The sequence below is a fragment of the Neofelis nebulosa genome, chromosome 7, assembly GCF_028018385.1.
Source record: "Neofelis nebulosa isolate mNeoNeb1 chromosome 7, mNeoNeb1.pri, whole genome shotgun sequence".
Taxonomy (NCBI): domain Eukaryota; kingdom Metazoa; phylum Chordata; class Mammalia; order Carnivora; family Felidae; genus Neofelis; species Neofelis nebulosa.
Window position 1 is genome coordinate 137,733,645 of NC_080788.1, and position 27,915 is coordinate 137,761,559.

The 27,915-nt window shown below is 53.8% G+C and overlaps 1 protein-coding gene across 5 annotated transcripts in view; it reads right to left on the minus strand.

Moving 5' to 3' along the window:
- PRIMA1 (proline rich membrane anchor 1) overlaps positions 1 to 27,915 on the minus strand; it is a 63,714-nt gene that overhangs the window by 12,759 nt on the left and 23,040 nt on the right. For all 5 annotated transcript variants that reach the window (XR_009264738.1, XR_009264739.1, XM_058740153.1 and 2 more), the window contains exon 4: positions 5,915 to 6,044. Coding sequence is in view for 3 of the 5 variants with exons in the window: in XM_058740153.1 (XP_058596136.1) it covers positions 5,915 to 6,044 (130 nt within the window). In the remaining 2 variants the exon portion in view is untranslated. The remainder of the gene's footprint in view (positions 1 to 5,914; positions 6,045 to 27,915) is intronic.

Consider the following 27,915-nt stretch of genomic DNA (forward strand, 5'->3'; position numbering starts at 1 on the left):
TCACGAGCCGTGAGATCATGACCTGAGCCGAAGTCTCATGCTTAACCGACTGAGCCACCCGGGCGCCCCTTGGTAGTCCCTTCAGATACTCCTCTCTTCCCTCACATACTCCTCTCTTCCCTTCAGATACTCTTCTCTGATTGTAATACGTGGTCCTTCCCAGGGTGGTCTGATCAATACCCTCTCCTCCCCACAGGAGGAGGTGTGTGCATTGAGGGCAGGGACTGTGCCTGAAGCACCCACCCCACGACGGGAGCCCCTGTGCCAAGCACGCACGGCCCTGCCGCCTGGCCTAGCCCTTGGCAAGCATTTCCATCAGCATTCATACCTCTGAGACGTGGAATGCCCTCGGGGCAATCCTCTTTGTCATCTAGGGATGGAAACAAAGGCTCAGGAGCTGGACAGAGACTTAGAGGACCCTCATTTTACAGGTAAGGGAGGCAGGCCCAGGGAAGACAGCGGCCTCACTGAGCTGTGCTGAGGCTGGGAATGGGGCTCAGAGGTCTGGACTCCCCATCCCAGGTTCTTTTAACAACCCCAGGCTGTCTGATGTCATGTGCATGCCAGGCCCAGGGCGGGGTGGTGGGGAGGAGGCCTGGGGGGGGGCACAAGTGTACAGACCACCCAAGGGGTCTGGGGCTCAATCATCCTGCAGCTATGAATAAAGAAGCTGCTCACAGCCAGCTCACGGCAGTGAGGCCACCGAAATGCAAGCTGTGTGGGCTCCCACGCTGGGGACCCACAGAGTTTGGGGTCACTGGCAGGGGACCTGGAGGGCACTGCATGTGCTGGTCTCACCGTGAGCAACTCCCCTTCTCAGCATCTTGGTCTGGTTAACACCAGTCCCCCTCCCCCCTTCCAAGAAACCTCTCAGGGCCCCAGGTCTGGGTGAGATGCCCCTCCTCGGGCTCCTCGCCTGGGAGACCCCACTCTCGAGCACCATTTCACCCAGCACAGAGTTGGGACCTCAGGTGCGTCTGTTGAGTCACAGGACGAAGTCTGATTCACTAAGTCTATGTGTAGGAAGTGCTGATTAGACCTCCCACTTCCCCCCAAGGTCGCGCCCAGTGGGGGCACCTCGGGGTGCTGCTTCTGCACCTGCTCCTGTCTCCTCCCATCCCTGCAGAGGCCTGTGGACCCTGCAGCCTGCACCCCAGATGCCAAGCCAAGCTGGCATCTCCAGAACCACCTTCCTACCCCAGCTGATTCTAGAACCATCCTCCCAGCAATGTGACTCCCAAAGGCTGTGTTGGGCCATTCACAAAGATCTCTCAGAAATCCTCCCCTAGGGACTCCAGGCTGTGAGAGTTAAAAAAAGAGCCAGGTTTATCACTGGTTTTTCCTTTTAATGGTTTTACAGTGACATGAAATGCTTTTGTTTCCTGAGAGAAAAGGCATGTTTCCAATGAATTATTAACCAAAAGGAATTGGCCGTGAGCAAGAAATCCTCCATTGACTCTGGAGAAAAATGCAGACAGACAGCTGGCTTGCACGATGCTATCTCTTACAGCCCCCGGCAGAGGTCAGCTCGGTCAGCAGTGGGGGCCATTTGCTCTCCTCCATGGCTGTAACATGGGCTGCCTCCTTCTCCCTCCCCCAAAGGGTTAAGCCTCTCCCACGGAGTCCTTCCAGGCCAGTTCTGGAAGTGCTGGCCTCTATTTCTGTCTCCACTTGACTGTGAACGGAGCCCCCTCCTGTCACTGATTATCCATCCTTGTGTGCCAGATGCCCTTTATGGATTATGAGGTCTGGAGGGGCAGAGGGCTGGGTCTTCACCCCAAGTCCCAGGGCTTGCCCAGAAGAGGATGGGTGCAGATCATGGTGCGGATGCACAGGGGACAGGGACTGTGCTGGTGTCTTTACTGCCCCCACTCACCCATTCCCTCCTCTCTCCCTGCTCTGTGCCCTGGGGGCTGATGCCTACCAGTGCTGGTCCTGGCCTCTCCTGTTCCTTGGGTTTGGCTAAAGAGAGGCACGCTCAGGAGACCAGGGAGTGTGGAGAAAATCTGGGGTGTTTCTCCTCTTCCTTTCCTGTTTTGGGGCTCATCTCCAGCTGTTCCAAGCACAGATCCTGGTAAGCGGCCCCTCTTTTGAGTCTTGGGCTCTCCAGTTCCCTAGTTCCTGTGGCACAATTTCCTCCCCTTGTCCTGGTCCTAGGGGTGCTGACCACCCCCACTGCTACTAGTCCTGGGGTGCTTCACCAGCACCATTGGCTCCCTGAACTCACCACACCCACGAAGGAGCCCCACCCACACACCTGGAAGGGAGCCCCGCCCACAGGCCCTGGAAAGAAGCCCCGCCCACACTCCTGGAAGGGAGCCCCGCCCACACTCCCTGGAAAGGAGCCCAGCAGATACTCCTGGAGGGAAGCCCAGCCTACGCCCCTGGAGGGGAGACCCGCCCACATCCTGGAGGGGAGCCCGGCCCACACCTTGGAGGAATCCCCGCCTACAACCCCTGGAAGGAGCCCCGCCCACACACCCGGAAGGGATACCCTGAGCCATGTGGCTTGAGTTCTGTGTCTCTCCAGGCACAGTATTGAGTATGAAAGTATTCAGCTAAGAACAGATCTTAGCTGTTCCCAAGAACTCAGAGCCTGTGGAAGGGGACAGAGGGCAGACACGAGGCCCCCTCAGGCTGCTCGAGGGGAGGTGAGGAGGCGCCCCCACACGCCTTCCTGGGAGACCCCTAGCTCCACTGAAACAAAGCCTAGCACGCCACAGCTGCCGACACTGCCACAGTCAGCTCTTAATGTCAGTTAGTTCTCCTGATGCTGCCCTCTTGCCCTCCTGACGTTGGAGCAGACAGCATGTTTTTTGAGAAGAGGTTTGGGGCAGCGGAGGAGGGGCGTCCTCCAGGGGACTAGTGCCCACCCCCAGGCAGTCTACTGGTGGATGGCGTGCTCGTCCTCGCAAACATCCAGCAGCCTCATCGCCACCTGCCTTGTAACGGCTTCTTGCACATATCTGACCCCAGCGCCTTGTGGTCAGGTGAGCAGCCCATCGGCACAACCTGGATCTCACCTGTCTCTGTCCCCACAGAGCCTGGCACACAGTAGACGCCCATGAAACACTTGGGAATTGGACTGGCTGTGGCCCCTGGGAGTCTCCCAACGCCTGGGCCTCCCCCTGAATTGCAGGGCCTTTCTCTCCATCTGTCCTTCTGTCCACAAAGAAGCAGGCACCCCCCAGGTACCCGGCACCCTTGAGGAAAGAAAGACAGGAATACTGAGGTGTGTTCTTAGCTCAATACTTGCAATAGTGTGTGTATGTGTGTGTGTGTGTGTGTGTGTGTGTGTGTGTGTATACACACACATACACATATATATATACATACACACATATATACATGTATATATACATGTATACATACGTATACGTATACGTATACACGTATACGTATATACATGTATACATGTATATATGTGTGTGTATATATATATATAGTATAGGAGTATAGTATATATATATACAGTATAGGAGCCATGGTCAAGGCTGGGCTTTGGAGTCCTGTGGTTCTGGGTTCCAACTCTTGAGTCCATCGCTCCCTGGTTATGCCATCCGGGGCAGCTCCCTTTACCCCTTTGAATCTCAGTTTCCTCGCCTATAAAACGCAGCAGATTGGAAAAAGGTGTGGCAAGGACGAACTGAGGGAATGCTGGTGAGGCCATGAGCCCCCGGCTGTGGAAGAGACACTGGATGACAGCTACTCTTTGTGATTGGTCATCGCTTTGGACGTGACCTCACAACATGAGAGCAGGGAGCAGAAGGCGCTCCTGGCTGGGAGGCAGATCCCCGGGGCTTGGCCTGTCCACGTGGACTTCCTGGACCTGGACCCGGCCCCCTGTCCTGCCTCTCCCACCAGGCCACTGGGACGCATGCAGGCTGTTGCCTGAAAACAGCCCTTCACCCTCCGTGCCCGACCATGCATTCGTTTTAAGACTTTGAACTTGATATTTTACTCTTTCTGCTTTTCAATTATTAAAGCAAATCACATAGAACAACGGATTAAAAGGCTATGGTGAAATATTTCAGGTTTTACAATTGTTCTTAATATAGATCCCCTAACTTTGGGCCTTTGGGAATTTCCAAAACCTTTTTAAAAAATCTATGGGGCACCTGGGTGGCTCAGTGGGTTAAGGGTCCGACTCTTGGTTTTGGCTCCGGTCTTGATCTCATAATTTCATGGGTTCGAGCCCCACATTAGGCTCTGTGCTGACAGTTTGGAGCCTGATTGGAATTCTCTCTCTCCCTCTCTCTCTGCCCCTCCCCGCTCACAGTCTCTGTCTCTCAAAATAAATTTTTTTTTAATTTTTTTTTAATGTTTATTTATTTTTGAGACAGAGAGAGACAGAGCATGAACACAGAATCGGAAGCAGGCTCCAGGCTCCGAGCCGTCAGCCCAGAGCCCGACGCGGGGCTCAAACTCACGAACCGTGAGATCGTGACCTGAGCTGAAGTCGGACGCTCAAACGACTGAGCCACCCAGGCGCCCCTTTTGCAACGTTTTTTATTTATTTTTGGGACAGAGAGAGACAGAGCATGAACGGGGGAGGGGCAGAGAGAGAGGGAGACACAGAATCGGAAACAGGCTCCAGGCTCTGAACCATCAGCCCAGAGCCTGACGCGGGGCTCGAACTCACGGACCGCGAGATCGTGACCTGAGCTGAAGTCGGACACTTAACCGACTGAGCCACCCAGGCGCCCCTCAAAATAAATTTTAAAACTTACAAAAAAAAAAAGAAATCTATGCACAATGCCTAGGACACTTGGGCATTTTGCAACATTTTTGTTTGTCTTTTAAACTCTATCTTCCCCCAAGGTCCTTGGGGGCTGGGGGTTGCATTTTGTTTGGAGCCTGGAGGCTATCGCTGGAGCTGCTGTGCTGTATCTCCAGGGGGTACCATCCACAGAATGGCCTATTCTACCATACTTAGGACCCTCAATACTCCTCAGACCCAACAATAGCCACACTCTGCGGCAGGACCCCAATTTGACAAGGGGATGGTGACTGGTAATCGCTTGGGAAGGGCAAAGTGAGTTGGTAGTCACAGAAATGACAGCGAGTATTACTGACAGAGAGTTTGCTGTTTGGATCATTTACATCTCCCCGGGAACACTCCTCTTCATCCTCCAAAACCCAGCTTCGGTGCCACATTCGCTGAAAACCTTCCCTGAGGCATCTCAACCTCTCTCTTCCCCCCAGAGAAGCATGGCTCCTCTGTCATCCTTCTTCCTCTGTCTGGAATTACCGGGACAAGGGACACTGGGGCAGTACTCAGTGAGCACTTACTACACGCCGGGCACTGCAGAGTAAACGTGTCGTGCGTACTGTTTACAGAAGCACGTCACCATTCCTCACAACAGTATTAGGTTGGCGCGCTGTCCCCCCATTTTACAAATAGGGAAACTGAGGGCCAAAGAGGTTAAAGTGATTTCTTCCTGGTCACACCGTTTGAACTGGTATCTGAATTTCGATCTGACTCCAAAACCCAGTTCCTGCTCCAAAGCAGCATGGCGCCTCCCTCAGCCACCCTGCAAGGATCATTTCCAAACTCTACTCCTAGGCGCCCTGAGTGAGCTCCCAACGGCAGGGCCTGTGACTTCCAGATAGGGTCACTACACACACACACACACACGCACACACGCACACACACTTACACACATGCACACACACACGTGCTACACTGGGCCTGACAAGGGGCGCTCATTCAGTGTTTGCTGAAGGAAGATGGGCATTCATCACACTTGATCTTAGCCAAAAGGCCGAGAAGCGATGGGGCATTCATCATATATTCTGCTTATTAAATGCTTGACAATTCTTATAGTTTAAAAAAAAGCATGACGGGGCTGGGCCGAGCAGCCCCCGGCCCAGGTGGCGCCCCCTTGGGGCTCAGAGCTGGGTAAACACTCACCTTTTGATGGCTTTGTAGCAAATGATGACAAGCACAGTGAGAAACACCAGGGAGGCACAGCATACCGCGATGACGATCACCAGCCCTGACCACCAGCTTTCCTCAGCGGGGCACGAGGTAGAGTTGGGGGCTGAAAAACACAGGCACAGGCTGAGTGTCCTCTGGATGAGCGGGTGCCGGCCACGTCACAGGTGGACAGGGGTGGTGACACCACGGTGGCCTCACCGTCCTTCATTCACCAGAATGACCTGTCCTGCCGTCCCTGCCCCCACCCCGGCGGCAGGTGACATCATGGCTGGCCCCCCGCCAGGCGGGTGCTCCGAGCAGGGGTTAAGCGCTGAGCCCCGGGCCATCCATCCTCCCCTGGCATGAGCTAACTGACGGCAGGGTCAGGTTTAATTTCCCATGAAAAATAACAGAGCATCTCATTCTCTCAGTTGAGGCATTAAATCCGCTTGCTCTGAGGGTGGGGGTGGGGAGCAGGGCTCACAGGGCACATGGCGGGAGGAGGCCCGTCGATGTCAGTTTGGTAAGCTGATTTCTTCTAAGAGGCAGGCTGTCTCCCCTCTTGGATTTGGCCCATGAGGTGAGCGCCTACAGCTGTCTCAATCTGCACGGGCGGCCAAAATTTGGAAAAGTCTGTCACTGACAAAGCATCTGACTCTGGCTGCCATGGGGCCCCTCTGTCGTTACTCAATCCATGGGGGTCCTTGGGGGTGGTCCTGTCCTCCCTCTTGGCACCAGCTGTGTGCGGCGGACCGCAGCACTGGTGTAGACGAGGCTCACAGCAAAGCTGGTTCGCTCTTCTGAGGAAAGCAGAGACATCACACAGCCTCATCCTGGAGGCTCTGACAGGTTCAGAGACGATTGGAAAGAAGTGCCCCAAATTGCAAAAGAGAAGGGAGAGGGAGAGAGGGAGGGAAAGAGGGGGGCTGGTGAGGGTGGGAGGGCGGGACATATGGATGGACAGATATACGGACACTATTAGCTTTGGGCAGGTCTTCAAGACCTGTGACTAAATGTAAAGGGAATCAAGACACTGCCCTAGATCTGTGTCTACTTAATAACAGATACCTTCAGGGGTGCAACACTACATGGGGAATAAAGTGAATGACTTCCCAAAGGATACCATGGATGGCTTTGTCACCATCATCACCATTATTACTGATGTTGTCATAATCATCAAGGTGTAATTTACGTACGGTGACTCTTACCCATCTGATGCGTGTGGTCTGATTGGCTTTGACAAATGAGTTAGCCAGCGTAAGCCACACCTCTATTGTGACGCAGAATTTTCCCATCACTCCAGAAAGTTTCCCTGTGCCTCCTTCTAGTCAATCCCTGCCCTGCAGGCAACCACTATTCTGCTTTCAAATTTTTTTTTTTATCTTTATTTTTGAAAGAGAGAGAGAGAGACAGAGTGTGAGTGGGGGAGGGGCAGAGAGAGAGAGAGAGAGAGAGAGAGGGAGACACAGAATCGGAAACAGTCTCCAGGCTCTGAGCTGTCAGCACAGAGCCCGATGCGGTGCTCGAACCCACAAACTGTGAGATCATGACCTGAGCCGAAGTTGGACACTTAACCAACTAAGCCACCCAGGTGCCCCGACCACTATTCTGCTTTCTAAAATCATAGATTAGATTTGCTTGTTCTTGAAAGTCACAAAATGGATCCTGCAGTGTGTGTGTGTGTGTGTGTGTGTGTGTGTGTGTGTCTGTGTGTGTGTGTTTTTGCTCCCTTTATTTAGCAAATTTTTTTGAGATTCATCCACATTGTTGCAAATTTCAGTAGTTCCTTCTCTTTGATGGCTGAGGGATAGTGTGCTACAGGAATAAACCACAGTCTGTTTATCTGTTCACCCGCTGTGGACTCCTAGGCTCTTTCCAGGTTTGGGCTGGAAAAATAAAGTTGCTATCATCACTTGCATATATGGTATAGACATGTTTTCAGGTTTTCCTTGGATAAATACCTGGGAGTGGGCTCGCTGGGGCCTATGGTGCATGCGAGTAACTTTATAAGGAGCTGCCACTCATTTTCCAAAGTGCTTTGACTCTTGAACCAGGAGAGAGGAACAAGCGAGGAGGGGTTACAGGTTCCTGAACTGTTATCAGATTGTGACATTGCTGCCGCTGGGTGGGGAGATGCAGAAAGCGCTTCACAGGGAGCAGGTGCTAAAGCCCCTTTAACAAATTGCAAGGTCCCCAGAGATGGGGCTCAGATCATCACACAACCAAGCAGGTTCAGAAATGCTTCCTGAGAAATGCCCGGGACCAGGATGTCACTGAGTCACACGGCTGCCCTCAGCCAGGGTGAGATCAGGCCTTTAGAAACCCCAACGCTGAAAAGATATACAATATGGAACTCAACATAGGAATAAACTCTAAGATAAGGGAAAGGAAATCCAATGGAATTCTCATTTTCCCATGATGAATCCCTTCAGTGCTTTTCTTTTTTGGTGAGGTACCAAACACAAAATCCTTCCCCCCACTCAGTTCCTCATTTTGGGGTGTACCTGAGTCTTCCCCAGGGTGACTCAGCACAGATCAAGGCCGGGTCTTCCCTACATGGTCACTGCAGGACACTCAGAAATGCAACCAGATACACTGAGTCCCAACCCCAAAGGGCTTGCCTCCTTGTTATCACTGCAAAGAGAAGCAATTTTGGTTTCTGCCAATTCTACTTCAGGTTGTTAACACCTCCGGGCAAGTCCCAAGGGCCATGCCTACAGCCCAAGGGGACGCTCACACCCGCCCACCAATGGCCCACAGGTGGCTGGGGCACACATCCCCAGAATGTGTTCTCAGCTGGGGGCAGCCCCCCTCCAGAGGGCACTTGGAAATATGGGGAGGGAGGCTGATGATGATTGCCACAATAACTGAGCCAAAGAGCTACAGAGGTTAACAACAATGACCTGGAAATTCCTACAAGGTAGGATTGTCCCTCCAAAAATGCCACCAGGGCCTTTGCTGAGAAAATCCATCCACTGGAAACAGAAGAGTTGGTTCCAAACCTCATTTGGAATTTGAGAGTTAATTTCAGAGCACCTCTTTTGATGTTCCTCACATTCGTTGGTAATGAGGTGGGGATTTCCTTCTTGCTTATGTTTTTCAAACACGGTTGATACAGAAAACAGGGAGACTCGAGAGGGTCCTTATGGGGAGGGCCCCCTATATCCTTCAGCAGGGCATGCGGGGAAACTACTCAAGGCAAAAAGCTAACAGATATGAAAAAGAGGGAGGTATTTTGTGAATCCAGTCCAAAGCATACATCTTGGATTTTGCCAAGAAAACGGCTCTTGTGTTCAAAGAATGCATCCTTATTTATCCCTGCCCCAGTCATTCTTTTTGCATTAGAAAGGATCAGGGACTCTCAGAGCTGGATCGTTTCAGCAAAGGGAGAAATACTGACCCTCGGGATCAAGAAGCAGCTTTCCCAGGGGCCAGGGTCGGGACACCAGGCTCTGGGCTGCAGTCCAGGTCTGCTCCTGCCTAAACGTCCTTCCCATTGGTGTGGCCAGCACTCCTTTGCAGATGTGATCAGCTTACCACGGGAGCAGACTGATGGTGCATATTTGAGAAGATAGCATCATGAAGGTGCTCATTCGTTCGTTCGTTCGTTCGTTCGTTCATCCACCAACCATCTGCTATCAACCCTCTGTGCCTGGCACCATGCTAGGAGCTGGGAGCACAAAGATGGATTCAGTAGAAACTGTGCCCTTACCAGGTCTGGTATGAGCCGCCCATGGATCACTACAGAGCTGGCTGAGACCTGGTCGTCTCGCTCAAGCCGCCAGCAGGCTCCGAGAGGGGACCAGACACGTAGATTTGCTAATGTGCACAAGGTGAGGGTGATCGGTGGCTGAGGAGAGGAGGCCATTTGGTGCTAAGGATTAAGGGGGAGGGCCACGTCCCTGAGAGGCAGGTGATCAGACCCGGGAGGCTGAGGCAGGACCTGAGGCTGTGGAGCTCCGCCCCCTCCGACACGCCCCCTTGCTCGTGGCCAAGACTCTGCCAACACTGACAGAAAGGCGGCAGCTGTCATGACCTCTCCGGGGTCGAAATACCCTCTCTCCTGGGACTCAGTAAGGCTCTGTCTGCTGTATACATTAACCACTCCTGACGCCTGTAAAGATACTAAAAGTGGCAACTAGAGAACCCAGGCTCCACATTTCTTTATCAAAGGAGCCGCCGGCGTTTCAGTCAAGAGATGCATCATTAAGAACTTGCATTCGGGACCTCTGCTTTCTAGCAAGACACAGTAACGGGGCCAGATCTGCCCCCCACCCCTACACAGACCCCACAAACATCTCAAAAATATACCAATACATACAGCGATGGCTTTCAAAATAGTGGACATCAAGGCAACAGAGGGCAGCGATCTCTGAAGAACAAGAAACAAAGAAGGGAGTTGTGGCTGCCCTCGCTGGCTGCCCGAGAGTCTGCAAAGAGCGGACCGGAAGGGAGAAGCCAGCAGGGCCCAGACAACTGGGTAAGTGGGGGAGACGGAGCTGAGAGTTCGGGGAGTGAGCAGGACAGAGGAGATGCTCTTGGGAACCAGTGCCTTCCCTGCGTTGCTTGCGGGTTCTTGTGAGCATCAGATGAGACAGCGGAGGCAGGGTTCCCGAGGGTACAGCTGAGCACCGATCCCAAGGTACACTATCAGTGACGACAGGGCAGAGCCCACTGATACCCTCCTTGGGGAGTGGGGAGACCGAGGCCACACAGCCAGCGGAGCCATCAAGATGTGAACCCAGATGTGCCTTGGCCGGCACTCACGGCCAACTCAACGCATACGTGCCAAGGGGAACCCGCCGCTTCTGTCTCCTTGCCGGCTGTACGCAGAAGATGCCTGAGGGACCGGAGGGTACCGAGCGGGGCGTGAATGAATCAAGGGGACAGCAAGCAGCGTGGCAACAATTCAGTTTTGCAAGATATTTTCCAACGGTTCCCAGAAGAAGGGAGTTATAGTCACGTCCTCCGTTTTGACACTGTACCTATGGTGAGATGGAGTCTGTGGATTTATCCGCGGCTCGATCTCTTGACCCCGAATGTGGCCACCTGGGGCGTCCAGCCACGCGCCCTCATGGCTCCTTGTCTCTTGAGTACAGCCTGCGTGCCAGCTACAGCTGGTGACACCATGGGCACGCACTGGGCCTCTGCAGTTTCCTGACTGACCCCTCGGCGCTCAAATGTCAGCCTCCTGACCTGGCCTGGGTTGCGGTCGGGGAGGAGACGGGGCCCGCGGTGGCCTTCCGCTGCCTGGTGCTGGCAGCCGTGGTATCAGCCCATCAGTGGGACACAACCGCTGAGCACAGGCTTGTCAAGGGTCCCCTGAGCTGTGACCCGCTTCCTCCAAGGGGCTGATGTCCATGAACTTGCTTCCCAACCAGAGGACACGTGCAGCCACTACCGTGGGGAAGTGGTCGGACGCTGGCCCGGGCCTCGCTCACACAGCCCCGCTCCAACGGACAGCCTCCTGGCACAGCTGGGAGGGGGGGGGGGTCCCTTTCTGTCCCTTCGTACCACGCCCTCTCGCCCACAGGAAGGAACTTGAGGACACTGTGCAGCCGTCTGGGAACATACACATACCGGGAAGCTCTGGAGAGCGTTTCTGAGCTGTCCACTCTCTGCCCCTGCCTCAGCATACTCACGTAAAGCACCGCTGGTTTATGGGGCTCGTGAGGACGGTGAGGGGTCCAGGAGCTTTGCTGAAACATTCATGTGGCAGCAGAATCCATTTCATGTGGACAAAGGAGGGTGCTGAGCTCAGAGGAGGGGAGGAACAGAGGGGCAGGCCTGTCCCCACACCTCAGCCCTGCCTTAGGTCCTGCCCCCGGGGCCCACGAAGGACACGGGTTCTCAGAAGTTCCTTCGTGGCTGAAAGCCCTTTCCCTGCCTCTGCCTCAGTGTCCCCAGCCCTGCCGTGGAAGGAGGGGGTATGGGGCGGCCTCCTCCCCCACCCCCCGCCCCCACACAGAGCCCATTGTCTCCGGAACACAAGGGGCCGACTCAGCCCGCTGCCGTATCCATTCATGGGCACAGGGCATCCACGGGGAGGCCTGTGCCAGGGGCGTCCACCCTCCCATGCAGGCCAGCTTGGGTGTGGGGCCGCTCATCTCCCGCCCTGAAGGTGCCAGAGTGTGTTGGCCGGACTTTACAGCCACAAATACAAGATCGGACCTTGGCACCCTATGCAAACCTCTGAAATAAACCCCCATTTCTGGAGAAAAAAGTCTCCTCTGGAGTTGTTCCCAATGAAAACAGCGAGCATGTGCACCTCCGATTGAAGGGGGTCGGGGGGGGCCTCCGCCCTTTCTTCGCCAGAATCTGGTTCAGGCTTTGGGTACGGTACAGTCTTCCCAATTCCCCCCCCCCCGCCCCCGCCCCCAGGCCGGAGGTTCCTCTACGTCCCCCACCCTCCACAGGGCTCAGGCTCCGGGGAGGCGTGTCCGGCCCAGAGGTGTGTTTTCCATGCTGTGAGCCGGGCTCAGTCATTCCAGCCCTCCTGCCCCTAACTGCTTCAGAGGTGGGCACATCATCAGATCTGGCCGAAGACACGAGAGGAAAAGTCTGCAGGAGCTTCCTGAACTGTCTCCTTGCTGTTAAGGGAGAAGGACGGGAAGAGAAAGGCCTCTTGTTCTCTTGGACACTGTCATGTGCTTCTTTACCCCTAAACAGAGTGGCTTTGGGGGGCTGAGGGTGCTGGGGTGCAGGGTGGGTGGGTTGCAGTGTGAACTAGGACAGCCGTGTGGCTTCAAGGGGCAACACGTGAGCAGAGACTGGGACTTGATAAGGGGGTTCATCACGCAGCTGCCTGGGGGAAGAGCCGAAGCAAAGGCCCTGAGGTCAGCGGGGGCTTGGCACGCCTGAAGACCAGCAAGGAGGCCCGTGTGGCTGGGATGAAGCAGGCCAGGGAAGGACGGAGGAGACGAGAAGGGTTTGGGCTTTTACACCGAGAAACGAGGTGCCAGTTGTGGGTGTGGACGGGGGGCGGTCAGGTCTGACGTGCATGTCGGCTCGATCACTCTGTTTAGAGTGGACACACGCATGCACGCAGTAGGGCGGCACAGTGTGGGAAGCCGCGAGGTCATTGCCAGTAGCCCAGGACAGAGAGGATGATGGCTCAGATCGGGGTCAGCAGCGGAGGCGGGGAGAAAGGGTGGATTCTGGATACTTCCGGAAGGTCGAGTGCATGGAAATGTGGGTGTGTGTGTGTCAGAGTCAGAGAAGAATTAAAGGTGACTCTGAGCAGGTGGAAGGATGGAGCTGTCATCAACGATGGGGAAGGCCAAGGCAGGGCAGGCCTGCTGGGTGTGCAGATCGGGAGTGAGGACTGACAATCCCATCACACCCTAAGAGAGACGGCGAGCAAGCAGCAGATTCTGAGTTCAGAACCAAGCCTCAGCTGGAGGCACAAACCTGGGAGCTGTCAGCACCCCGCCCTGAGATCATCAAGTGCGGGAGCACAGACGGAGCAGAGAAGAGGCTCAGGCTTGAACCCCGGGGCACCTCCATGTAGAGGCCAAGGACAGAGGAGGCTGGGAAGAGAGGCCAGCAAGGATGGGCGGGGTTGGGGGGGCCCAAGGTGATGGGGAGTCCTGCAGCCAGGTCAGGGAAGAACATGGAGGAGGAGGAGGGGGCGGTCAGCTGTGTCCACTGCAGCTGACAGATGGGCAAATGCGACAGGACTGAGAGCCAACTGCTGGACAGAGCAACATGGCGGCCACCATTGCCCATGCAGAGGCGGCGTTGGGGGACCGGTGGAGGAAGTCTGAGTGGGGCCATTTAAGAGAGAACAGCAATTACGCACAGCTCGTTGGTGGAACCTTGATGCAAAGGGGAGCAGAACAGGGAGCCACAGCTGAGGGGACAGGTGGTGGCTACGGAAGGATTTTCAGATGGGAGATGGGATGTGTGTGTGCACGCACCTGTGCACGTGAGTGTGTGCGTATGCTGGGTGTGGCCCAGGAGAGGGTGGGTCCCCGTACACGGGCCCCCGGTGTGTAGGAAAGGTGAGAGGAGAGTGTGTGGGTGGGTGACCGGGTGGGGTCGGTGGCTGCTTCTTTCTTTCCTTCCAACAAGTGTCGGTTGTCTGAGCAAAGCAGGAAGCGAGGTCAGCAGCTGAGTGAGAATGGGGGAGGTGTTGGGCCTCCGTGGGGCAGGGAAGGTGTGAACTGGTGTTCTAGAGGGCAGGCGAGCAAATGGACTGGGGCAGGGAGGTGCATGGGGGGCAGTGGGCTTGGGGCTATGAACCTGAGGTGAGTCCAGTCCGGGGCCAGTCTTTTCAGCCCAGCCACCTTCAGCTGCCGGGGACCGGGCGAGGGGGGCAGGACGGGATCCCCCACGGTGTGTGATGACGCGGGGGCCGGGCAGGGGGTTGCCGTGTGCCCAGGGGGTGTGTGCAGTGCCGGGCCGGAAGGGGAAATGGTTCGTGAAGGTGCCCAACTTCACTCGGGCAGGCGGTCAAGCTGGGATCTGAACCCAGACATCTGGTCCCAGGGCCGACACACAATTGCTACACAGACAAAAACAAGCAAGCAGATCCAGGCCTGGCTCCAGACCGTGGAAAGACACTCTTGGGACAAACAGACAGGGTCACGTGGAGGGATTGATGCTGTGCACAGAAAGGGATCATGGGTGTCACCCTGGGCGTCACCCTGGGCATCAGGGAAGCTTCTGTTAGGCTGAGCCCTACCGGGTGGGCAAGCGGGGGCAGCCCTACAGAAAGGTCCTACGCGGGTTGGCCTAGGCCAGCCGGGGAATGAAAGGGGGTGCGGGCAGTTGGCACCCAAGCTTCCTTGCTCCACCTCCCACCCCCCCCCACCGCTGCAGCCCCAGTGAGGGGCTCCGCGCCTTTCCATCTGTGACTCCCAGCCTGTTGCCCGAGCTCCACGGGACACTCACTTCTCTGATTTATTTATTTCTGCCTAACATCCCGGGCACGGAGCCCAGCATGGTGGCAGTGTGGCTGCTTATCATCAAGGACGCTGTTCTCAGGCCCGGCTCCTGAGGGGGGCATTTAAAAAAAAAAAAAACAAAAATCCCAATACATTATTAATAATTGTCTCCATCATTCCCGTGCCTAATTAGGAAAGGAAAATTATGAATCGGTTTCGGTCTCCATGGTGGGGGCGGCCACGGCTTTTCCTGATGCGAGGGAGAGATCTGGGCAGAGGCCGGGGCAGGAGCCGAGAACAGCAGGCCGCTGCCTGGTGCCATTAATTATGCTTCTGGTGGCGAGTGCAGAACACCCCTCCCCTTGTTCCTTGGCCAAACAGGCCAGGACTTGTTACTCAACAGCACTCTTCGTTTTTAGTAGCTGCGATCCATCCTTTCTCTGTTCCTTGCTCTGGGGGACCCTCCCCCGATCTGCCGAGCCTCCTGTTCCCACCCAGGGCTGCGGACGCACCGCTGTCCAGACGGTCCACACGCGCCAGCTTCGGAACACCGCGGAAGTGACGAGATGGTGCCGCATCGGGACAGCCCTGGGTGACCCCTGGAGCCCACCCTCATTGCCCTGGCCCTGACTCCTCACCCTTCGCGGATCCATCCACTCGCTCACTCGTATCTGCGAAGAGCCTACTCTGTGTGGCGCCTGCACTGACCTAGGTACTGGGGATAAGAGGGTCAGCGAAACAGAACAGGGACCCTGCCCTCACGATGCTTACAGTCTACCGGAGAATGGACACGGATTCAGTAATCACTACGTAAATGCGTACAGCGATTCCTGTCTCCCCAAGGCTCTTCGTTGTGCCTGTGCCTTAGGTACAAAGAGCAGGGCACCACAAAGCAAAACACAGAGACGGCGCAGGTTGACCGAGAATAATGAGCTTGCCTTTCTTTGTGAGAGGCTCATGACCTTGGGATGGGAAAAAGCTCCCGAGGGCGTGTATTAAATGCTCAGCAGCGCCCCGGAGCTCGTAGATACCGAGTATCAACTAAATTGATACAGTATATCAGATGGTGAATTCCTTTCTTCCCTTCCAGAGGGCACTTAATACGTGATGGGGCCTCAAGAGTGCCTAGTCAGGTAGAGCCTTCTCCGTCTAAACAGCTGTAATCATGTTGAAGAGGGGTGGAGCACAAACTCTGAGCCCCAGGCCAAACCCGGCCCACCACCTGCTTTGGGAATAAAGTTTTGTTGGAACACAGACACGCCCACGTGTGCATATGTGGTCATGGCTGCTTTCTGGCTGCAGCGGAGACTGCGTGGCTCTGCAGAGCCTAAATTATCTACCATCTGGCCTTTTACAGAAACAAAGCGTCTTATTTCTACCTAACTCTTGGGGTGATCTTAACCTGAGATTACTAGACAAGCTTAGGAGAGTGACCTGAGAGCATCCTGCAAGGATACCCCATTTGCATCTTGCAAGTAAACATTTCACTCCTTCTATATTATTTTTCAGAAGGGCGCTTCACTCCAAACGTCATACCAATGGCTTGTCGGGAGGTCTCGAGGCATGTGCCTCAGGTTCTGTCCAGTCTGAGATTTTAGCAATGACACCGTGAGGAGACAGCAGCAGCATAGAGGACAGACAGACCCGAGTTTGGATCCCGACTTGGGCAGACCACACATGCCAGGTGACCGTAGATAAAGCACTGAAATTGCATAAGCCCCCCATCCATTCCTTGGAACATTGGTGGAGAGGATCAGCCGTAGTCATGCGCCAAGTATCACCCCGGGGGTTACAAGAACGCCTTCTCCCAATGGCAGAGGCAATGACACTGGGCGGATTTAGGACTGATATCCCTGGGAACTGTCTACACTCTTCAACTGTCCAACAGTGGAACAGGCTGGTTTCTAAGGCAGGTGGAGCCCGCTGCTTTGGTGCCAGCCTCCAAGACTCTTTCTGGCTCCCAATCTGATAAGAAGCTTAGCTGTGGGACAGGCAGCTCCTGCCATTCCTGGGGCGGCGGTTTCAGGCACACGAGAGAGCCGCTGGCCCCTCCTCTCTCCCACCGATCCCTTGTGGGGCAGCCCGGGGGCTTTTTGTTCGTTTGGCACTCAGACAGCATCTTCGGCAGCTACCCCAGTCTGTCTTGGCCATGGAGGTGCGCACTATAAGGTGGGGTGCTTCTCACCTGTGCTGGGCTGCAAGGGAATGTGCAGCTACATTTGACTTTCCCGGGCCCCTGGAGCCCTTCTTTGGAAGGCTGCCTCCGGGCTGCTGGAGTGGATAGGCACGAGGCGGGGAGCCTGGAAGTTTACTCCCCCATACCTCGGACAGTCCCTGACCAGTGACCAACAGGGGCTAGACGGGACAGTCTGGCTCCCTGCGGCTGGCTGGGAGCAATGGTAGAGCGTAAGCGGTCCTCCAGAGTCCGCCCCCCCCCCCCCCCCCCCCCCAGGATTGCGCTCAGGCCTCCCGGACTCTCACTTGGCTTCCTGCCCTTCCCAGTCCCATATCTTCTGTTGCCTTCCAGTTTCCTCTGGGATCGCTGGCTCTGAGGACAGGTTCCACGTCAAGAACCGTAGGCATCAGGTCGCCAAGTTGCAAAGGATCAAGCATCGAATAGATGAAATTACATCCCTATGAGGTTCCTGTGAGCTTTCTATGTTCCAGATTCCTTCCCAGAACCACCTTTTGCGATTTCTCCAGACAGAGCCTAAGTCCTGTTTAAAGGTCCCTGCTGGCTTAAGCTAAGAATGATTTTTGTCCAGGTTGTGACCCAAAAGGGATGGGGACACAGCTGAGAAAAATCACTACTGCTTAGTTGATCTTTGTTAAGAAAGAAAGAGAGAGAGGGAGGGAGGGAGGGAGGGAGGGAGGGAGGGAGGAAGGAAGGAAGGAAGGAAGGAAGGAAGGAAGGAAGGAAGGAAGGAAGGAAAGAGTGGAGAGGAGAGGAGAGGAGAGGAGAGGAGAGGAGAGGAGAGGAGAGGAGAGAAAGAAAGGGAAGGGAGAAAAGAAGGAAAGAAAGAGAGAGAGAGGGAGGAAGGCAGGAAGGAAGGAAGGAAAGAGAGGAGAGGAGAGGAGAGGAGAGAAAGAAAGGGAAGGGAGAGAAAGAAAGAAAGAAAGAAAGAAAGAAAGAAAAAGAAAAAGAAAGAAAGAAAGAAAGAAAGAAAGAAAGAAAGAAAGAAAGAGAGAGAGAGAGAGAGAGAGAGAAAGGAAGGAAGGAAGGAAGGAAGGAAGGAAGGAAGGAAGGAAGGAAGGAAGGAAGGAAGGAAGGGGAATGTGAAATGTGTGTGGTTTCGGGACAAAACCATATATTAAAGAGGGAAACAAACCCATACCAACGGTCCATGGCTGCACTATGGTATATATAAAACATGCGACTACTTTAAATGTAAATTAATTAAAACAAAATGAATTAAAAATCCAATAGCCACATGTCGCTGACGGCTACCACACGGGACAGCACGGACATAGATCATTTCCACCATCGCAGCAGGTTGCTTGGATGGCGCTGGGCCAGGCGATGAGAGGGGAGACGCTCTGCTTCCCCTTCTAAAAAGGCAGCAAGACTAGTTTGGTGCCCCCCCCCCCCCCCAAGCGAAGCAAGAGCCACAAACCTGCTGACACAGATGTTTCCAAAGCACCTCCCTCTTAGGTCCTTTTATGCTCATATCCCCTCCCACCAAAAAGGGCGAGGCGGGGACTATTAGCGCCATTTTCTAGGTAATGAAACTGAGGATTCCTAGGGCCAAAGAGGCCAAGTCACCGAGCTGCCAAAGAAGGGACAGAGTCAGAGCTTGTGAGCGATAAGGCTGCTGGGGCCGCTGCTGGGGCGGCCGGGAGGGTGCTGGGGCACGGTATGACACCACAGGCACCCCGTGAGTATGCAGGGCACGTTCTGTTCTAACGCCGAGGGCACCCTGTAAGTTTGCAGAGGCGAGTTCTAATGCCACGCTCGGTGCAAAGGCTCGCTCCTTTTATAGCCACAAAGCTTGGTGAGTAGACTGACACCTGCAATCCAGAAAGTGGCCGCCGTGTCTCTGAGATGACTGATAACCAAGCAGAAGACCACTCCCGGCTGCACCCCCTGTGATGACTGCGGGTGTCACTGAGGCGAAATGGGGCCAAGTCTGCGGCCCAGAGACCCCGCAGCCGCGCTACCCGTGGACAAGCCTGTCCAAGGGACGGGGCGTGCTGAGACTGGGCAGAAGGTCCCGACCTGGCAACAAGCTCCTGTCTGGGAATTTCCTTCTCTTTCTGGACGAGCGGCTCGCTCCAAAGGGCCACACAACCTGGCTTCCGGCGTTGTCTTGGAAACCCTTTGAACTTTTGCAAGCACTTCATCAATCTGGACCTCGAATGCCCATCTGCCAAACGAAAGTGATGACCTTAGCCTAGAGCAGCGGGGTCCTTCAGCCTCGGCACTGCTGACATTTTGGGCTGGATCATTCTTGCTGTGGGCAGCTGGCCTGCGCCCCGTGGGCTGGCGGGCAGCATTCCTGGCTTCTACCCACTAGATGCCAGCAGCTCCCCTCTCCCGACCGTGGTGCCCAAATGTTCCCCGGGGAGCAAAACCTCCCACTTGCAAACCGGGGCCCTGGAAGGTCTCCAGCGCTCCTCCCTGGCTCCTACACTTGGTGCAGAGACGATGCCTCCCACGCGCACACAGCCAGTGGTGCAGACCTGACTCAGCTCCCAGAGTGCACCTCACCGACCCCAGCCAGCGACTCAAGGAGTTAAGCTTGACGGCCTTCCAGCTGGAACCGACGATTCCAGGCCAGTTGCCTCCACGCTGACCCCACCCCACCCCCACCCCCGCCAACTGCTCAGAGTTTCCACGGCGGAACTGCCTGGAACAGGGTCCAAGAAGAGTCGAATGCCTTATTTCGCAGGCATCCACAATTCTCTCTGCCAAAGCAGGAGACAATGTGCCTTTGCCACCCACAGGCCAGTTCATTCTCCATCTGAGAACAAGGAGCCCTTTTACTCTCCGGAGGGGCAGGGGGCAGGCCAACATCTCTTCCAGGAAACGGTGGCCTTTGGCCTGGGTGGCTGGCAAGGCTGACACAGAACTGGGAGCAGGGAACAGGCACTGCTCATATTGCCCTGTTTTCTTGGTGGGAGAAGGGGCCACGCTCAGAGGACGCTCCTCTGACCCGCCTGGTAGAACGGCATCATCTTTCCCTGGGGGGAAGCCCAACAATAGGGGCCCTTCTCACAGGCCCCTGGAACCGACCCTGGCCTGACTGCAGGGATGGTCCTGCCCTCTCCCCTCGTGATATAAATGGAAAGCACTTTGGAGCATGGCTTCTCTGACCCGCTCCGAATCCGAGGGCAGGAGGCCAAACGCGTTCAGTCCCGTCGTGCGAACCGGGAACATCTTTGCCGTGGTAAAAAGACGCCAGGACTGCCACCTACACGGTCACGTCACCATCACCTATGTTCATGCAAAACGCCACACCTCTGGCCCGGGCCTGCCAGGCTGTTTCTGAGCCTTCACTAGTGTTTGTTATTTGTCATCCACGGGCAGACGAGCAAATGCCCGAGGTTCCAGAAAACTTTATGGAGGAATAGCTTTCTATTTCCAAAATATTTCAAGGAGCTTAATACGAACATAATGGTAATAACAGGAGCCCCCTTTGCTACGTACCTGTCGAGCCACACTTCGTGCATGCGTATTACGTGATTTAAGTCTCCCGCTCCATCAGGAGACATGGATGTCACTGTCCCCACTTACAGAAGAGAGGACAAACTCTGTGAGGAAAAGTCAGCAGAGAAGCCAGCATTCCAGGGCACTCTGATGCCAACGTCCATCCTCCTTGTCCCCTATCCTACTGCAAATCTGGTAAAGACCACCGTTAACTAGATTTTACTGGCAGAGCACCTTGGCCCAACTGGGAGAACAGATTCTAACATTGTCTGGAGATGCTGTGACCTCTAACCTGTGGCCTCTGTGAGGGTGTCCCTAGCCGTGCCCCCAGGCTTCTCCAGCCCTTTAGTTAATCCTCTTGAGGGCAGGACATCCTCAGCAAAACAGTCTGTGAGGAGGAAGGCCTAGGAGCACAAAGTTTGCCTCATGCCCACCTTGGACCCCAGGAGTGTTGAGAAACAGAAGCAATGCTCTTCCCAAGGGAGAAATTAAAGAGTAACTTTTTATATCACATACAGGATGAAATCTGCCCTCACTTGAATTCCTTACAGTCACCGGCTCCCCGGACACGTTGTTCTAAACCCCAGCGGGCATGGAGCATCTCAAGAACCCCACCACTGCCGTCTGCTCTTTATTTTTCATGACAGCTGGCCAGACAGGTCACCCTAACTGACTGTCCCCTCATCTTCCTTTGACAGGGACATCGATGGGGCCTTGGAGGTGAGGACGGCCTCGTCCAGACAGGATGAAGTCTCAAGAGCTCTTCTGATGCTGACATTCCCCAGTTCTGGGAATCTTCTGAACCATAAAATAGGATCAATAACCCTGAAGGTTCTCGAGATATCCAGAAACTGGTCAGTGAAGGAAAAGGAGGCCCAGGGGTTAGTTCAGGTATGCAGTTCCCCTCTCCAGAGGCCACCACTACTGTAACCAATTTCTTTTTTTTTTTTTTTTTTAACATTTATTTATTTTTGAGACAGAGAGAGACAGAGCATGAACAGGGGAGGGTCAGAAAGAGAGGGAGACACAGAATCTGAAACAGGCTCCAGGCTCTGAGCGGTCAGCACAGAGCCCGACGCGGGACTCGAACTCGCGGACCGCGAGATCGTGACCTGAGCCGAAGTCGGGTGCTTAACCGACTGAGCCACCCAGGCGCCCCTGTAACCAATTTCTGACGCATCCTTTGAGAGAGCAGGCTATGTGAGAGACCCTCTAAGGGACTGATCATTTTTGCCCCCCCAGAATTCATTCATTGAAACCTAATCCCTAAGGTGATTAGGAAGTGGGGTCTTTGAGAGGTGTTTAGGCCTATGCGGGTGGGGTCCCCACAAATGGACAGTGCCCTCAGAAAAGAGACCTCAGGGAGATCTCACCCCTTCTGCCATGAGACAGCACAGCAAGATGGCGACGTCTATGAACCAGGAAAGGGGCCCTCACCAGACACCAAATCTGCCTGTACCTTGATCTTGGGACTTCCCAGCCTCCAGACCTATGGGAATTAAATTTCTGTTGTTTATAAGCTCCCCAGTCTATAGAAGCTCTAATAGACCCATACACATTGGGACTGCTATCATTGGTGACATAAAATATTTATTCCATTTAATATATTTTGGCAATGCTTTCACATTGGTATGAACCAAACTGCTTTTTTTTTTTTTTTTTTTTTTTTTCTTGAAGAGCTGAATGGAGTGTCACTGTTGGCTGTGCCATGATTTATATAACCAGTTTGGGAGAAACTGTTTTTCAAGGACCTCAACTCCTTATTTGTCATTTCCAAACCCAAAAGGTAGTTTGCTGCCCAAACAAATTTGGTGGCAAAACCTCAGCTGCCAAGAAGTGGGGTCCTTTACGGTCTTGATGGGATATGGTCTCATTTAGTGTGGTACCCACATATTTCTTAAAAAAAATTTTTTTTAATGTTTATTTATTTTTCAGAGAGACAGAGACAGAATGTGAGCAGGGCAGGGGCAGAGAGAGAGAGAGGGAGACACAGAATCGGAAGCAGGATCCAGGCTCTGAGCTATTGGCACAGAGCCCGATGCGGGGCTTGAACCCACAGACCGTGAGATCATGACTTGAGCTGAAGTCTGACACTTAACTGACTGAGCCACCCAGACGCCCCGATGCCCACCAACGCTGCTGGGCTTCTGGCAGCGTTCCTTAATCCACAGTATATACGCGACACCACTTATCTAAAATCTGAAGCTTTCAGGTTTCGGAAATACACCCGGCTGCAAGCTGACGGGCAACGTGGAGCTTTCCTAGTACTTGTGTTGGATGGAGGTGTGGTCAACCAGAGGTGATGGGCTCCTAGGGCCAAATGCACCCTGAGGTCAACTCAGCGTCCCTCCTACCCCCTACCCTCACCTCCAGAGCCAACTCTCAGGTAGTGATGAGAGCCGGGCATTTGCTGAAGGTGTCCTGGGGCCAGTGCAGGGAAGGGACCACCATGCAAACCACAGGACAGACACACTTTCTGGTTCTGCAGGCACCCTACCCTCCTCCCCCACCTCCAAAGGCCATCCTCCTCCGCTCTTCCCCTTCCTGACCGAACACTGCCCCAAACTCCCCCTTGTCACCTTGAGGAACACCACTCTGAGTTCTTGGCCTTTGCCAGGAACCTTGCCTTTCCTTTCAAAGCACTGCCTTTCAAAAGCATTTCAAGATGCTGACTTTTAAAAAAGAATACAGAAATCAGGATTTGCAAAATGCGAGACATCTTTGATGGTTAAATATCATTTCTCTCTTTTTCTTTTCAAACGCTGGGCGTGACCACGGCCCACTGGTGTGGCATCCACCGTGGCTGCCATTCCCATACCTCTTGGGGGGCAGCGACTAGGGTAACGGTCAGCTTTACTCCATCTCTTTGGGGAATAAAGGAGGAAAAGGAAGCTGTCGTCCAGAAAAATGGGAAGAAAAGTTCATGTAGTGTTCTTAGGTCCTAAGGCTGCCGTTGGCCTTGCCCTGGCTGACCTTGACTTCTTACCCAAGGGGTGGAGGGCAAAGGTCCTGCAGCAGCGGGCACCTGGCCCCTGTCTCTATCTGTACTCTTTCCCCAGAAGATCTCTCCAGGCCGCTGGCTTCAAAGACCAGTCAGGTGCCGACAACTCCCATATTTATGGCTTCACCTCCAGCACCTTCCTCAAGCTGCTGATTCATACCTCCAACCATGACTCAGTATCTCCACCTGGACGGTCCACAGGCCAGCTCATATTTTATATGCCCCAGACTGAACTCTTCATTTTTCACCCCTCAGCCTCCTTCCCTCCCAATCACCCACTTACCCGGCGGCTCAACTCAGAGACTTGGGGGTCCTTCCTGACAACCTCCCTCACTGGCGCCTCTGTTCGAACAAATGCCTCTCATCAGTTCTGCCTTCAGATTTGGCCCCCGCTCCAGTCCCTTCCTCCACCCTTTACAACAGCCTCCTAGCTATGCATCCTCCCTTCCCCCAATCCATTCTCTGCCCGCTGGAAGATTCCCCATAAAATGTAAATCAGATCGTATCACACTCCTGCTCAATACCCTTCACCAGTTTCTTACCAAATGTAGAATAAAATCCCATCTTTTCCCTACGGTCTTTGCTGAACTTCGCTCCCCATTTTGGCCGGTTCAAACCCTTGTAGGGAAGAATCTAGAAACTTTCCAGGCAGTGACAAAACTGCCCGAGCCAGCACTTAGTGGGATAACTTCCAAAGGGAGGATGGATAAGTTGTGGGATGTGTGTTAGAAAGAAAAAAAAAAAAAGCAAGAAAGGAATTAGTCGTATTACTTAGTGGCCGCCCCTCAGAGGCAGCAGTGCTTAATAAACGTCAGCCACCGCCGCCTCCTGCCCACACTCCTGAGAACTGTCCGGGAAAGAGCAGCACTTTGGTGGAAACGGCAGAGCCGGCTAATCCCACCGGGCTTTAAGTGGCCGGCAGAAAGCATCTTAGAGTTGAATAAGGAGATAAACTGCTTTGCTGGCTATAAGGCCCAGAATGTTCTCAGAGATGAGACGAAAATCCTTTTGTGTGTTTCTGACTGTGCAGGAATGCAGGGTTCCCAGGAGGGCACAAGGCCGCAGGATGCACTTCAGGCTCCCCAAGGCGCTTCAGGGCGCTGGGCTCTGGCCTTCTGGGAGCCGAAGTTCAGCAGAAGTGGGGAAAGCAAGGAATGAAAGGAACCAGAGGGGAGAGAAGCTGAGAGAGATACTTGTCCATCTCAAAAGTCGAAAGAGTAGGGGTGCCTGGATGGCTCAGTGGGTTGGGCATCCGACTCTTGATTTCAGCTCAGGTCATAATCCCAGGGTCATGGGATCGAGCCCCATGTTGAGCTCCGTGCTGAGTGTGGAGCCTGCTTGAGATTGTCTCTCCCTCTCTTTCTCTCTCTCTCTCTCTCTCCCTCCCCACCCCCGTCTGCTCCTCCCTCATTGCACTCTCTCTCTCAAAAAAAAAAAAAAAAAAAAAAAAAAAAAAAAAATATATATATATATATATATATATATATACATACACATACAATTTTTTAAAGCAGGAAAAGGAAATTTGGTCCATCTTTATAGCAGCAGGATGCGCCATATTGGGGCCAAGAAATTTAGCGCATATGGTGTAGTATCTAGCTGGATGGAGGCTCTCCTCACTTCTTTTTAATTCGTTTTGAATGTTTATTTATTTTTAAGAGCAAGAGAGACAGACACAGCATGAGAGGGACAGGGGCAGAGAGACAGAGAGAGAGAGAGGGAGACACAGAATCCAAAGCAGTCTCCAGGCTCTGAGCTGTCAGCACAGAGCCCGACGTGGGGCTCGAACTCACGAACCATGAGATCATGGCCTAAGCCAAAGTTGGATGCTTAACCAACTAAGCCACCCAGGCAGCCCTCTCCTCACTTCTAAGAGGGAAGTGCAGTATTTGCTGTTGGGGCCCCCCCACAGATCACTGGCACAGTCAATGGCCACTGACGCATTGATATGGTGGCATAAACAGCTATCGCTCGCCTCATGGTCTGCTCTTTGGAGCTGTTCACAAGCCAGCACTCCCTACAGGCTCTACGGAAGTTAGGTTCTAGCTGAAGCCATACCCTTAATGGACTCCCTCCCCTTTCTTGCCCTGTTTCCCTCACACCCCTGCCACTTCTTCCTGAAAGCACACCTTCACTAATAACACACCTGAATCCATGCCTCAGGCTCTGCTTCCAGGGCACCTGATCTAAGACTGGACGGCTAAGGAAAATCAAGAAAGCCATGAAGTCTATAAAGATGCGGCCTAATAAAGTAGCTGACCACATAAGACTATGTGTAAAAGTTCAGTCTCACGTGTTAACATTCAAAAGCACTGAGTAGAGCAGAGCCCCGGTGATGGACCCAAAGAGCCGTGTCCTTCAGCCAACCAGAATATCAACAACCATGGCGGGAGTCCTTGGGTCAATTCAACACACACAAATTTACTTAGTGCTCTGTGAGCAAGGCGCCATGCGGTCGGCTCCATGGGGTCGATGCAGGGATGAAGTGGACCCATTCTCTGCCTCCCAGGGGCCTGCAAGTTAGTGGGTCCTCAAAGACTGCTAGGACTGGACCAGGTCTTAGATATCTTGCTTCTCTGTTGTTGGCAAGGTGTTTCGTAAATACTTCATAAATGAATGTGGACTAGCCCAACACTATCATACGAGGGTGAAACAGAATCATCCAAAGAGACAGGAACTGTCTTCCACGGTAGCAAGGCGCGTCACTGAGTTTTCCAAAACATGGAAAGAATCTGCTCTCCTTGGGACATCAGGTTAGGATGTGAAACCTGGCTGGTTCAAAAGAAGGCTTACTGGCTAAGCACTTTCTCAATCAGTATAAAGGGGAGGGACTTCATTGTGTAAAACTGTCCCTTGCATGACATTTATCAGCCCTGACCCCTGCCCACTAAAGGCAGGTAACACTCATCTCCCCCCCTTCCCGTCATTATAGCAACCAAAAAGTGAATACCCCCACATTTCCAAATGTACTTAGTCTAAGGGGTGTTTTTACCCTGATTTGGAACCACTGGTAGGATAAAAGTCAACTCAAGGTGAGAGGGAACGAGTGTGTGAACCAGATTGACACCATCTTGAACAAATGTGACAAATGCGCCATGATAACAGTCCCATGACCTGAAGTCGTCTTAAGCACAGTCCTCCCCCCATCCCTTCCTTTTGTTTTCCTGCCAGTGTGTGTGTGTGTGTGTGTGTGTGTGTGTGTGTGTGTGCGTGCACGTGTGTGTGTGTGCGCTGCGTGCAGGAGACTCATCTGAGCTTGGAAAAGTATGAACTTGGAATAAGAGGGAAAGGGCTTGAAAGGGAGGGGAAGGAGAAAGAATGAAAACACTCCCTGTGTACTCAAGGTAGCCTTGAATTTCCAACACACAGTTTAGAATCTCTTAAACCCGGTCATTCTCCTGGTAGAGCGGATGGAGTAAGAAAGGAAGCAGCTGCTGTGCCCCCACCGCCCCACATGCCAACTGGAGGGCCATTCATAATCTCAACTACCACACGTCAAGGAGAGGAGGCCTTCCTGAAAGGCGAGCAACCAACCACGTGGGACTAAGTGTCACCACCCCGCTCTGAGGGCAGCAGAGGCCCTGGTGTGAACACACGGTCTGGAAGCTTCGCAGACAGTCTGGTCCAAGACACCTTGAACTTCTACTGAGTTCCTTCTCCCGAGGCCAAAGGGCAGGCTAGATGCCACTGCCAGGTCATGCTCAGTCTTGATACACTGCGGAAGGCCCATGCTACAGGACTAAAAGACACCATCCCCATGTACAACCTAACCATAGAGAGAGAAATGGGACAGAGAGGCAGCCTAAATCACTCCCCATAAACTGATCTGTGAAGGCCAACGTCTTGGTGCCATCTTGGAAAAAGATGGCTGCCACAGCCAGGGACTGAGCACAGACACACAAACGTGCGGTGGACCCTGCCTCCTTCCCATCTCTGTAAGATTAATAGTTTTCGAACACCACCTCGGTCGCTTACCTCGGCTGCTCAAAAACCTTCCGCTATTCTAGAATCACATCCAAACTCCTTGGGCCATCCGCCCTGAGGCACTTCCACTCCCATTACCCTCCCTGGCATCCTACAGTCCTGAAAGGGAAAATCACAGGTTCCCAAAAGGCCTCGGACCTTCTTGATTCCCCACCTTTGCTCAGGCCGTTCCTCCCACCAGAAGCACCTTTATACCCTTCCCTGCATCTGCCTTGCAAAATCCCAACTGCTCTCTGAGACACCTCAACGCCACCTCCTCCAAGCAGTCATCCCTGATGGCTCAGGGCCCGCGGCCTCCAGGCTCCTGCAGTGCTTTGTACCCGCTGTACTCTCTGCTGGATGACAACTTCTCATCCCCATCCCCTGACCAGGGAGCTCAGCCAGGGCCTGGAGCCGTTCTTACTCATCTCCGGGCCACACGACCCAGAGCCCAGGACACAGGAGAAACTCATCTCACACTAGCTGGGTAAATCAG